Source organism: Aquarana catesbeiana, linkage group LG02 (assembly GCF_042186555.1).
Source record: "Aquarana catesbeiana isolate 2022-GZ linkage group LG02, ASM4218655v1, whole genome shotgun sequence".
In the NCBI taxonomy this organism is placed as follows: Eukaryota; Metazoa; Chordata; class Amphibia; order Anura; family Ranidae; genus Aquarana; species Aquarana catesbeiana.
The window spans coordinates 322,859,956-322,874,233 of NC_133325.1; the positions used below are offsets into that span (position 1 = coordinate 322,859,956).

General features: G+C 41.2%; 1 protein-coding gene across 2 annotated transcripts in view; it reads left to right on the top strand.

Annotated features, from left to right (window-relative positions):
- Positions 1-13,953, top strand: part of ECRG4 (ECRG4 augurin precursor) — a 46,841-nt gene extending 32,888 nt beyond the window's left edge. For both annotated transcript variants that reach the window (XM_073614790.1, XM_073614789.1), the window contains exons 3-5: positions 3,960-4,007; positions 6,115-6,278; positions 13,197-13,953. In XM_073614790.1, coding sequence (XP_073470891.1) covers positions 3,960-4,007; positions 6,115-6,278; positions 13,197-13,358 — 374 coding nt within the window. In that variant the 3' untranslated portion in view covers positions 13,359-13,953. The remainder of the gene's footprint in view (positions 1-3,959; positions 4,008-6,114; positions 6,279-13,196) is intronic.
- Positions 13,954-14,278: the final 325 nt, after the last annotated feature.

A 14,278-nucleotide genomic window follows, 5' to 3' on the forward strand; every position in this document is an offset into this window, starting at 1 on the left:
ACAAAACTGAAATGATAAATTGCCAGTTCACTCTGTCAAAAGCCTTCACGGCATCTGTCCCCAAAAACACACAAGGGGTACGGGTCGTGTTAGCTATATGCAAGAGGTTTAGTACCTTGATCGTATTGTCCCTGGCTTCACAGGACGGTACAAAGCCCACTAGGTCCAGGTGAATCAAAGTTGGTAAGTGCTGTTGAATTCTGGTCGCCAGGATCTTCGTAAATACTTTGAGGTCAATGTTGAGTAGGGACATCAGCCTATGACTCCCACAAGAGGTAAGGTCCTTGCCCTCCTTAGGAATTACTGCTATGTGGGCTTGAAGGGTTTCCTGAGGGAAGGATGTTCCTGATACTAAAGCATTGAATAGTTTGGTCATAAATTGACCAAGAGATGGCAGTAGAGTCTTGTGGTATTGCACGGTAAGACCATCCAGACCTGGAGCCTTCCATGAATTAGTGGCACCTATCGCGCCTTGAATTTCAGCTAACGTAATGGGGTAATCCATCACTTCGCTCACGGCAGTGGGTAGTTGAGGCATTTTAGAGGCGGATAAATACTCTGCTATACGGTCTTGCGAAGGGACGCCGTTCCTCAAATTATATAGGGATTCATAGAATCCCTGAAACTCTTTCGCGATATGTTTAGGTAGGGTGTTTTTTTTGTCCTGTGGGTGACATTATATGCGGTATGTATGTCGCTAATGTCTGCTCTTTAACGGATCTGGCTAACATTTTACCACATTTATTACCAAACTCCTATGAGATTTTCCGACATTTGCCTTGGCCTTAAAATGTAACAAATCCGTGTTTTTTTTTACAGAGAGTTAGGAGTTCCTTCTCTAAAGAAGGCGACAGGGCATGTTTATGACGTGCCTCTATAACCCGCAGGTCAGTGAGAAGAGAGGTCAGCTATATTGTGCGTTGTTTTGTGAGCCTCAACCCATGTTTAATGAGCACTCCGTGGATAACCGCTTTGTGTGCTTCCCATACAATTTCCAGTGTGTCGTTAGTTTGAAAATAAAAGTCTAGTTCTCTGGTGACATCCTTTAGCACATCCTCTTCTTGTAAGAGGCTTTTATTTAGCCTCCAATTCCTGGTTTTGAATGTGAGAGCATCCACTAGACCATAGGAAATTAACATCGGAGCATGGTCCGACCACATAATGGAGCCTATGGAGGAGCTTAAAACTACCGTATTTATCGGCGTATAACACGCACCCCAAGTTTAGGAGGGAATTTTGAGGAAAAAACTTTTAGGAGGGAAGTTTAAGGAAAAAAACTTACATTTAAATGCCCATCAATGCAGCCTTGTCAGTGTCCATCTGCAGCTTTGTCAGTGTCAGTGTAGCATTGTCAGTGTCCAGCTGTAGCCTTGTCCATCATTGCAGCCTTGTCAGTGTACTTCATTGCAGCCTTGTCAGTACACTGAACTCCCGTTTAAAAATGGTGCCGCAATTCTCGGCAGCTCTTGGCCGCACTCGGCGGCTTTCGGCCGCTCTCGGCCGTTCTCGTTGGCTCTCGGCTGCTCTCTGCGGCTTTCGGCCACTCTCGTCCGTTCTCAGCGGCTCTCGGCCTCTCTTGGCGGCTTTCGGCCACTCTCGGCGGCTTTCGGCCGCTCACGCGGGACTGCGAGAGTTGCTGAGAGCGGCCGAAAGCCGCAGAAAACAGCTGAAAGCCACCGAGAACAGCCGAAAGCGGCCGAGAGCCGCCCAGAGGCTCACAATCGCCAGGGATCGGCGTATAATACGCACCCACGATTTTCCCCTGATTTTAAGGGGAAAAAAGTGCGTGTTATACGCCAATAAATACAGTACATGGAATTGAATATGAGGAATCAAAAAGTAGTGTATCTGTGAGTACAGTTTATGAGGCGAGGAGTAGAAAGTATAGTCTCTCTGTCGTTAGGAGCACCTTCTTAAATTGGCAGGACTAATCTGTGTACCACATGAGCACATACTGTAGCCAGTCTGTGGGAGCCAGACCCTTAATTTCTTTGTAAGTTGGCAAACGTACAAAATCTTCAGGGTTTCAAATAATTATTTTCCCCACTGTATTTAGTTAACTGTAAGGGTAGTTGCTGTGAACTAGCGATTTGCACAGAATATGCCATAAGGGCTGTGTTTGAACAGTGACTGATTATCATTCCCTCCTCTATGGAGTGAAGTAAAGAAAGCCTTGCATAGTACATTTGGATGGGGTTAGGCTGATCTCTTTCTTTACTCTCAGCTAGCAATAGTTTCACAGTTTCTAAATATCATAGAACTTCATAATCAGCATCTTAGTGATTCTTTTTGTAGCTGTTTACAGTATATGTATGGATATTTGAGAAAGGTCTAAAGGATTCCCATGCTATATAGCCTAGTGCCTACTGCATATAATTTGGGTTTCTTACATTCTGTAATAATAGGATATATGTGATAGATGCAACTTTTATTTATATTATTAAAGTATATAAAGCCAGAACTTTCTTTTATAGTTTTGGATAAAAGTAGGGAAAAGTTAGGATTCATTTTTATTGCTGGAGGAGGAGGGAAGGAGTTGGCTGTCATTTACCACTACAGAATACAGAAACCCAATCCCATAGTGACTGAGTATGAACAGAATTTATTGATAGTTTTTAATGAAGTGGGTTTAATAAAACCATAAGACAGGCAGCAAAACAGAAAGTAAAAGGAATACTTTCCAAAGTGAGGTGAAATTTTTTCCTGATAATTGGCACCCGAGCAGAGGTTCCAGTTGGGAGATTTTCTTTCATGTCCTGTAAAATTTTGGATTTTCCCTCACTTTTTGTTCTAGTGACAATGGTATAGTCTACATTTTGTAAAATGCACCAGGGAGAACCATATACTGTAGCTTTAGCATAGTTGTTGTTGGGAATTTTGGGGGATATGTCTGCCCATGTTAGCACCTAAGAGATAAAAGAAACAATCACATGGTTCAACCTCCCAGTGAGCAGATCAGTTTTTATTTTGCTCTTATTAAAACCACAAGAAATACCACTTATGCCGCGTACACACGAGCTGAATTTCCGACAGAAAAAGTCCGATGGGAGCTTTTCATCGTATATTCCGACTGTGTGTATGCCCCATCGTACTTCTTCTGTCGAAAATTCAGACGGACTTAGATAGAGAACATGTTCTATATTTTTCTGACGGAACAAATTACTATCAGAAAAAACGCTCGCCTGTATGCTGTTCCGACGCACCAAAAACGACGCATGCTCTGAAGCAAGTACGAGACGGAAGCTATTGGCTACTGGCTATTGAACTTCCGTTTTCCAGTCCCGTCGTACGTGTTGTACGTCACCGCGTTCTGAACGGTTGGAATTTGGTGTGACCGTGTGTATGCAAGACAGCTTGAGCGGAATTCAGTCGGAACTCCGTCGTAAAAACCTTCAGAATTTATTCTGACGGCAAAACCGGTCGTGTGTACAGGGCATTAGACTAAAGCACGGATCATAATTTGTGCGGTTCAGCAGGTTCAGTTTTCACCTCTACCTATTGATTGACTTGAATGGTCCTGCTGAAAAATTTCCATGTAATCAGCGCTTGCAGCCAATCGACTGCAGTGCTGATCAGTGTGTTTTGATGGTGGGGGATTCCTGCTCAGAATACCATGAACGAATGGGGAGGATTCTTGCATCTGCATTGAATGTGTGGATGTGGAAATTGGGTCAGTTTTTTCATTCAACTCACTGGCTGAAATATAAAAATGAACCCAGCGCCAGCTTAGGGCTTCATGCATATGGATGATTCTAGGCCCTTTACTGTATATAATTAGCATCAATTTACCAGTTCTTTCCCATGCCACCTGTGGTTCTTCGAGCACTGGAAAGCACCAAGAAATGTATGCTAAACATATAAAATCCTTATAAAGGTCCTTATGAACGAAGTGCTTATTTATGTTTGAAAACAAACTGCTGCATGTTAAACATTATCTTACATTCTTTCCTTGTTTCTAGATGTTTCCAGTGGGAATAAACTTCGAATGATGCTACAGAAACGAGAAGGTATGTGAGAAGTAAACAAGAACATAACAGAAGCGTATCCATTTATTTTTTATTATAAACAAAATAAAGTTTATTGAGTGTCATGTTTGTACAGAATAATCATGCATGGTAATTGTACAGGCATATCCATTTATTAAAAAAAAGGAAAAGCAAAGACACGGAGGACCGATAGACGGCATTGTTTGTAACAGATTTTTTAAAATTTTCTTTCATTTCCTTTTCACCCTCTTTATTGTCCATAATGTGTACTCAGCGTGGTGGTAGTATTTTGGACACTACTATATATTATTTAGTCTCTTGTGAGCTATGAATTACACTCGTGGTTCTTCTTGTCTCTTCATTAAGCACTGTTATGCATGACTAAGACTAATGTCTAATGTCCTTGGAATCTGAAATATTCTTTTTATTATCATGTTCAGCATCACCATTAAAGTGCTGACAGTGCGGGTATATCTCTTTTTGTTTTTCCTTGTTGTTTTATAGTTCCCCATCTACAGTGGGGAAAATAATTGTTTGACCCCCTGCAGATTTTGCAAGTTTGCCCACTTACAAAGAAATGAAGGGTCTATAATTTTTATCATAGGTTATTTTAAATGATAGAGACAGAATATCAACCAAAAATCCAGAAAAAAAAATCCACATAAAACAAACGCTATAAATGGAGTTGCAGTTCAGTAAGTAAAATAAGTATTTGATCCCCAAGCAAAACATGACTCAATACTTGGGGGAGAAACCCTTGTTGGCAAGCACAGAGGTAAGACGTTTCTTGTAGTTGGTGACCAGGTTTGCACACATCTCAAAAGGGATTTTGTTCCACTCTTCTTTACAGATGTTCTCTAAATCCTTAAGCTCCATTCACACCTGAGCCTATCGATTTATTGACGTTTTTCAGGCATTTTTTTTGCCAGCTTTTTCAAAGCGTTTTAGAAGTGTATTACAAGCGTTCTACCGCTTCAGGCGTTTTTGTTTAGCCAATAGAAAGCACTAGGGGAGGAGAGGGAGAGGTGGAGAGCTGCTATTTGAGCGTTTTACGAGCATTTTTCTGCTCAAGTCAAGGATTTCTATTGAAGTCTATGGGGCCAAAAATGCTTGTAATCTGCCAACAAGAAGATCATACTTTTTTAGGCTTCAGGCGACAAAACGTTTATGACAATGACCCAAAACATTCAGCCAAGGCAACAACAAGTGGCTCAAGAAAAAGCATATTAAGGCCATGGAGTCGTCTAGCCAGTCTCCAGACCTTAATCCTAAAGAAATTTTATGGAGGGAGCTGAAACTTCGAGTTGCCAAGAGACAGCCAAGAAACCTTAAGGATTTAGAGAAGATCTGTAAAGAAGAGTGGACCAAAATCCCTCCTGAGATGTGTGCAAACCTGGTCACTAACTTCAAGAAATGTCTTACCTCTGTGCTTGCCAACAAGGGTTTCTCCACCAAGTACTAAGTCATGTTTTGCTTGGGGATCAAATACTTATTTTACTCACTTAATTGCAACTCAATTTATAACATTTGTAACGTGTTTTTCTGGCTTTTTGGTTGATATTCTGTCTCTAACTTACAAAATCTGCAGGGGATCAAATAAATATTCTCCCCACTGCATTTTTACCCCTTTTCCACCCCTGCTACTTCTCACTTTTTTCTTATGTGTATCCTTTCTTATCTTCCTATATCTATTTTTTTTTTTTTAGCTCCCAACAAGTAGGAGTGAAGCCCTTTTTTGCCTTGCTGAGGTCCTGGCTTTAGTTTCCCTCAAAGTTCTTTGAGTCTGAATGTTTGAGTGAGATTCCCTCAATTCTATGGTTTCTTTCCACGGCCCTTTTATTATGAGATACATTTGCATGTGACGTAACTGGTGCTACAGCACTAAAGGAAGAAGTTTGGGTGCTGAGCTAGCAACCCATTGCCATAAAACTGAAGTGTTCTACAGAGACAGCACAAATGCTGCCACGTGTATAATAGGACAGACAGGTCCAAGACACCAAAGAGGATCCACTCTCTTGTTTCATAGGAACAATATTTCTCTGTTTTCTAGTAATGTTGCCCGTTCTCATTTTCTATTAAGGAATTTAGAATACAAATCCCCTATCTCTTCTATTTCTACTTTATCTAGCTGCATCAAAGGAACCAGCCAAGCCCATTGTGGCTGTAGAGGGAAACAAAGCCAATGAGTTTTTAAACACATTAAAGCGTTCCAAACGCCAGCTTTGGGACCGGTCTCGACCTGAAGTGCAGCAATGGTACCAGCAATTCCTATACTTGGGCTTTGATGAAACTGTAAGTGGTGTCAAGTATGGCTTTTCAAACTAAGATTTCATCTTTATTGTCATAAATGTTGGTGTCATGTTATAATTAGGGATGGTACTGATGTTTGCATCGAACGTAAATTCGACCCGAACATTGGTTGTTCGTTTGTTCGCAGATTAATCAAACATATGGGGCGTTTGCGGCAAATTGGAGCGCCCCATAATGTAATGTGCACTGACGGCTGCTGATTGGCCACAGCATTTATCTGACCGCCACAGCGCGATCTGCTGTGAGAGCCATGATTGGCCAAAGGCAGGGTGCCTTTGGTCATGGATCAGCGGGCTAAGTCCACGGCCCACACTATAGGCTGCTTATATGGTGGCCGTATGTAGTGTGATACGTGGAGGAGATTGAGAGAACTTGAGCTAGATTAGGCAGGTTTGTTAGTGGTGTGCAGGCAGTTTAGTTTGTGTGCGTGTGTGTGTATATATATATATATATATATATATATATACATACACACACACACATACAGTGCAGGCAGTGTGTATATATATATATATATATATATACACACACACACACACACACACACAGTGCAGAGTATATAATACAGTGCATTGAAGTGGTTAAGGGGAACCCAATGACAGAATTAATAAAAAAAAAAACAAAAACAAAACGGCATCCCCCCCCCCCCCCAAAAAAAAATCCATACCAGGCCCTTTGAGTCTGGTATAGATTTTAAGGGGGAACCCCACACCAAAAAAAAACAAAACAGTGGGCCCCCCGAAAAAAAATCCATGCCAGGCCCTTCGGGTCTGGCATAGATTTTAAGGGGAACTCCATGCCAAAATTGAAAAAAAAATTGGCGTGGGGTCACCTCCCCCAATTTCTATACCAGTCCTTTATCTGAGCAAGCAACCTGAGCAAGCACCCCCCCCCCACCTCCTGAACCATACCAGGCCATTTGCCCTCAACATGGGGAGGGTGTGTTAATAAAGGACAATTCCTTTATGAAAAATATAAAGTGTGCCGCGATGTCCATCCTTCATCAATCACGCCACCTAATGGACCCGAAAAATAGAAAAAAAAAAAACAAAAAAGCTCCGCCTCGATGGCAGGCCTCCAGCCGACTGCTGTCTCTTGGCTGTTACAGCTGTTATATAGTCAAGGGCGGGGCCACCCAGTGATTTAAATGAGTGACCCCGCCCCCTCTGACATCAGTCAGCGGGTGGCCCAGCCCTTACCTATATAACAGCTGTCACAGCTGTCACAAGAGACAGCAGGAGGCCTCCCATGGAGGCAGAGTTTTTTCCTATTAATTTTTTCTATTTTTCGGGGTCCGTCGGGCAGCGTGATTGAAGGATGGACATCGCGAGACACTTTTTTTTTTTTTTTTTAATAAAGGAATTGTCAAAAACTGTCTACTGTGGTTTTTATTTTTAAACATTTTTTTGGTGAATGGGTAGGGGTACAATGTACTCAACATGGGGGGGGGGCTGGGATCTGGGGGCTCTCTTGTTAAAGGGGACTTCCAGATTTCGATAAGGATAAGCCCCCCCACCCGCAGGCCCCTACAACCAATGGCCAGGGTTGTCGGGAAGAGGCTCTTGTCCCCATCAACATGAGACAAGGTGCTTTGGGGGGGGGGACGGGACCCATGCCATTTTTTTTGGCGTGGAGTTCCCCTTAAAATTCATACCAGACCCAAGGAGCCTGGTATAGACTGGGGGGGCCCCCGCCAATATTTTCCTTGATTTTTTATCTATATAGCCGGGAGGTGACAATACAATACATTACAGCCGCGAGGAAGTTCAAATTACTTTTTTCCTTTAGAAATCTCATTTTGCTGCGGCAATGTTCTACACATTGCACAGATGCTCCACATTACAGGTAGACTAAGGGGAGCCCCCAGGCACGATATTTAAAGAAATGTTTCATTCTGTTTCACTTTAAGCATTATTAAAATCACTGCTCCTGAAAAAACAGTTTTAAAAACTTTTTTTTTTTGCATTGATACAAGGGCTTTACCCGGGTCCCCATACCCTTTTTTTGGCAATAACTTGCATATAAGCCTTTAAAATGAGCACTTGTGATTTTTCACGTTTGTGTCCCATAGTCTTTAAAAGGGTTCGCATGTTCATGGTGTTCTGGTGCCAACCGAACCGTGGGGTATTCGGCCCATGCCTTGTTATAATCAAGTACAAAAAAAAAGCGGAATCATAATGACTGTCGTATCAAAGAACAATTCCAGGCAACATGTAAAACCCATCAGTAACAGTGAACTGGCAATGCATCTCAGTAAATAAAAGAACAATTAAAATAAACCTGTCATAAATATTTGGACTGCCACTGTGGATTCTCTTCTGGAAATGCTACATAATAGGCTGTTATGGGGACCCGATGGTTTCAATACATTCTATACTTTTGACCCAGAAGTATGCAGATCAATATACACTATATTACTAAAGTATTTGGACGCCTGCCTTTACACGCACATGAACTTTAACGACACCCCAGTCTTAGTCCGTAGGGTTCAATATACAGTCGGCCCACCCTTTGTAGCTATAACAACTTCAACTCTTCTGGGAAGGCTGTCCACAAGGTTAAGGAGCGTGTGTATGGAAATGTTTGACCATTCTTCCAGAAGCGCATTTGTGAGGTCAGGCACTGACGTGGACAAGAATTCATCCCGAAAGCATCCTATTGGGTTAAGGGCAGGACCTTGCTTTGTGCACAGTTATGTTGGAATAGGAAGGGGCCATCTCCACACTGTTCCCACAAACTTGGAAGCATGAAATTGTCTAAAATGTCTTGGTATGCTGATGCCTTAAGAGTTCTCTTCACTGGAACTAAGGGGCCAAGCCCAACCCCTGAAAAACAACCCCACACCATAAACCCCTCTCCACCAAATGATTTGGACCAGTGCACAAAGCAAGGTCCATAAACACATGAATGAGCGAGTTTGGGGTGGAGGAACTTAACTGGCCCGTACAGAGTCCTGACCTTAACCCGATAGAACACCGTTGGGATGAGCGGAGACTGCGAGCCAGGCCTTCTCACCCACATCAGTGCCTGACCTCACAAATGCGCTTCTGAAAGAATGGTCAAACATTCCCATAGACACACTCCTAAACCTTGTGGACAGCCTTCCCAGAAGAGTTGAAGCTGTTATAGCTGCATAGGGTGGGCCAACTCAATATTGAACCCTACGGACTAAGACTGGGATGCCATTAAAGTTCATGTGTGTGTAAAGGCAGGCGTTCCAATACTTTTGGTAATATAGTGTATTATAGAAAATTTAGGATTGCTCATCTGTAGTCTTGTTCCTGGTTAGTCCTTCAGCTATTTGAAGATAATCAGAACAGCCAGTCAATTAGCATTTTCAAAATGATAACTCAACGATAACAGCCTCTATGCTTTCCCTTAAGTGTTAAAGTTCACTTAAACTGATTTTTAAATTTCCTGCTGTCAGAATTCAGACACCACACATGTTGGCATCGGTACCATAGAATGGACAACCATGCTGCAGACAGTGCAAATGATCCCTAGCTGATGATACACCTAGATATTACAGGCAATGGAATGGGCTGTTGGCCAGCAGGGGACTAAACTTACAAATTTGACAATAAGAACTCTGCAGGGTGAAAATCAGAAATGTTTGCATGCAGTCCTTGCCATACACTTTTTAAAGTATATGTACAGCACCTTGAAAAAGTATTCATGCCCCTTGAAATCTTCCACATTTTGTCATATTACAACCAAAAATGTAAATGTATTTTTTGATTTTATGTGATAGAGCAACAAAGTGGCACATAATTGTGAAGTGGAAGGAAAATGATAAATGTTATTTAAAATTTGTTTACAAATAAATATCTGAAAAGTGTGGTGTGCATTTATATTCAGCCCCCCTGAGTCAATACTTTGTAGAATAACCTTTCGCTGCAGTTACAGCTGCAAGTCATTTTTGGGATGTCTCTACCAGCATCTAGAGAGTGACATTTTTGCCCATTCTTCTTTGCAAAATAGGCCAAGCTCTGTCAGATTGGAAGGAGAGCATCTGTGAATAGCAATTTTCAAGTCTTGTCACAGATTCTCAATTGGAATTTGACAGGGCCATTCAAACATGAATATGCTTTGATCTAAACCATTCTATTGTAGCTCTGGCTGTATGTTTAGGGTTGTCCTGCTGGAAGGTGAGCTTCCGCCCCAGAAGTCTTTTGCAAACTTAAACAGCTTTTCTTCTAAGATTGCGAAGCATTTGGCTCCATCCATCTTTCCATCAACTCTGACCAGCTTCCTTGTTCTGCTGAAGAAAAGCATCCCCACAACATGCTGCTGCCATCACCATGTTTCATGGTGGGGATGGTGTGTTCAGGGTAATGTTCAGTGTTAGTTTTCCACCACACATAGCGTTTTGCTTTTAGGCCAAAGTTCAATTTTGGCCTCATCTGACCAGAGCACCTTCTTCCACATGTTTGCTGTGTCCCCCACATGGCTTCTCACAAATGTCAAGCAGGACTTATAGCTTTCTTTCAACAATGGCATTCTTCTTGCCACTATTCCATAAAGACCAAATTTGTGGAGTGTGCGACTAACAGTTGTCCTGTGGACAGATTCTCCCACCTGTGCTGTGGATCTCTGCAGCACCTTCAGAGTTACCACGGGCTTCTTGGCTGCTTCTCTGATTAATGCTTTCCTTGCCCAGCCTGTCAGTTTAGGTGGAAGACTTTGTCTTGGAAGGTTTGCAGTTGTGCCATACTCTTTCCATTTTTGGATCATGGCTTGAACAGTGCTCCGTGAGATGTTCAAAGCTTGGGATATCTTTTTATAACCTAACCCTTCTTTAAACTTCTCCACAACTTTATCCCTGAGCTGTCTGGTGTTTTCATTGGCCTTCATGATGTGGTTTGTTCGCTAAAGGGTCTCAAACCTCTGAGGGCTTCACAGAACAGCTGTATTTATACTGAGATTAAATTACACACAGGTGGACTCTATTTACTAATTAGGTGACTTCTGAAGGCAATTGGTTCAATTAGACAGTTAGGGGTATCAGAGTAAAAGGGGGCTGAATACAAATGAACACCACTTTTCAGACATTTGTAAAAAAAAAAAAAAAAAATTGAAAACCATTTACCTTCCACTTCACAATTATGTGCCACTTTGTGTTGATCTATTACATAAAATCCCAATAAAATTACTTTTTGGTTGTAACATGACAAAATGCGGAAACTTTTAAAGGGGTATGAATACTTTTTCAAGGCACTATATAACCCTTTTTTTTTTTAGATTTGAATGAAGTAGGAATGGATTAAACCCCTGTTTTTGTCCTACTAAAGGAAATATCCGTTTGCTCCTGTCCCAGGGATGCGGAGAGGGAATCTCTAAAAAGAGAGAGGGGCTCTCCTCTTAGACCATTATGAGGAGAACAATTGTCCCCATTGGAAAATTTACCCTGACCTCTTGTTCTGGCAACAACTGTAAAATGTAGCATTTTCCATCATTTTTTTTTAAATTGAGGACAATGGCCACCTGGTCAAATAAAATAAAGAGGTGGAATCTACCTAGTAGGGATGCAGACAGCAATTACAATCCTGGCAGCTTAATTTGACAGGGGCTCTACCCCTCACCACACGCACACCAATCTTTCCAATACTGCAAAAACATTTTTTAGACACACTTTAATGTAAGTTTCCAGATCCTATTTGGGACTTACCAAATATATCAGTAAGAAAGAAATATCAGATCCATCATCTCCCTCTGCTGGCTCAGGAAAATCACACAGTAAAAGGTCTTATTGTTTAAGGAATGCTGGGTTATGTTAAAAGGAAAGATTAAGGCAAAAAAATAGCTGGTGTTCTAGTAACAAGAAGAGAGGCAGGTAGAGTGCAATGCCCCTATACAAAGAGGTGAGGAAGCAGAGGTCAATGATCTATGAGCCTTGGCTGGAAGGGATGACAGTATGATTGGGCGCAGTTTAGTAGCAGGTGCTTCCCCCCACACACACTTTAAGAAAGAAGACCCAGTGACTACCGAACTGTATTGAGACACTGATATATACAGAACTATTCCTTTCCTGAAATAAGAGTATCTGAAACAGAGAATAGAACAATAGTTGCTATAGCGGATTTTAAAAGTTGCAGACAGCAGGGCTGTCGTGGCAGATTCTCTAGAAATCAATACATGCACTCAGTGATCCAGAACAAGAAGATGAATGACTTTTCTTGGATATTCCTTAGCTGCATACTTGTTACAGGTCAGTAACCCAAAAGATATTGGCAACAGGAAAAAAAGCCATTTATGCTGCTTATTTCAACACCTTTCCCCTTGCCATGTTATGCATCATAGTGACTCTGGGGTAGTACTTCCTGGAAAGTATATACAGGCAGTCCCCGCCGTACAAACAAGATAGGGTCTGTAGGTTTGTTCTTAAGTTGAATCTGTAAGTCTGAACAGGTACATTTTTTAAGTGTAGCTCTAGCCAAAAAAACTTTAAGCTTTTTGTGTAGCATAGGGGAGGGTTAACATCCCTGTAATGTTTGATTTGCTGTCTGTGCCCCTGTTCAGAAGATTTCACCTCACTTTCTGTTCCAATGACAATTGGATTTTGAAGATTTTGGGTTGTTGTGGAAACAAGCTTGGGTGATAAAAGCATCAGTGGAGAGACCTTTTTTTCCCATAATCACGCTTACAGGAGTGGATTTCCTCTCACTTCCTGTTGTCTCCCTCTGTAAGTAGGAGTCGTTTGTAAGTTGGATGTTTGTAACTAGGGGACCGCCTGTAGTCTAGAAACAATTAAAAAGTAATAAGTTTAAAATAATTAATCTACTCACGATGGATACGTTATTTACCATTATGTATTGAAGATTTAAACCAACTTTCAAAGTTTGAATTTAGATACTATAAAACGCACAAAGACTTCACTGGTGATTTTTCTCTTTATTCCAGAAATATGAAGATGACATGTCTTACTGGATGAACCAAGGACGTGCTGGTGACGAATACTATGGTGGTTTTCACCAACACCATTATGATGAAGATGCACCTATAGGCCCTCGCAATCCATATACTTTCAGGCATGGAGCTGGAGTGAATTATGATGATTATTAGAACTCTTCAATATATGGACAGCTAGAAAAAGTGCAAACTAGTAGGTTGGCAATTAAGGAGAATATATATAAAAAAAAAAAAAAAAAAATGAGATACCAGCCTCTTTGCGTTCTCCTATTAACAGCTTAAAGTGTAGCAAGACTTCAAAGCTGTTCTCCAGTATACTTGGCATCATGCCCCACTATATACATTTAATATTATTAATCTAATCTCCCCCCCATTTCCAAATCTGTAGATCCTGCCAGTAACGAGGCATGTGCATACGTTATAGGAAGCCCCTAGCCAGCATAGCAGGTTAACAATTGAATGGCAGAAGCTTAGCATTGTCATCCTTAACAAGGCTGTTACTGGCAGGATCTCTAGATAAACTTTTCAACAGATTGACAAAGAATAATTTGATTAAAAAGATTGTATACAGCGATACAGATTTTGGGTTTACAGTACATACACTCAATGTAATATTTAGCAGTGCTAAATATAATGTTTATACATGCAGTTCTATTTTAGAAAAGGCATTGACTTATGATGCATAAACACAAATCAGTCATAACATATTTCTTCTGTTACCTTAATAAAGTTTTAAATTTGAAATTAAGGGACATCTGTTATGAAAGGTTTTTTTTTTCTCCCATTGACTATTAAAATTCACGAGTAGGACTCACCTATACAAAAGGATCTTTACAGTATTCTGAAACCTAAATCTACTAAGTAAATAGAAAATACAGGTGGCGAGCCTATCCACCCTAAAATGCCAGAATACACAGGGAAGAATAGTTTGCCATACCTCACAATTTTTACAGTTTGGAAGTGTAACACACATTAACTGTAAACTTTAAAGCAAATTGTATTTTTATTCTGGAGAAAGATTCTGGGCCGGTTTACACCCCAGAAATGCACTCCAGATCCCCTCCGGATGCGTT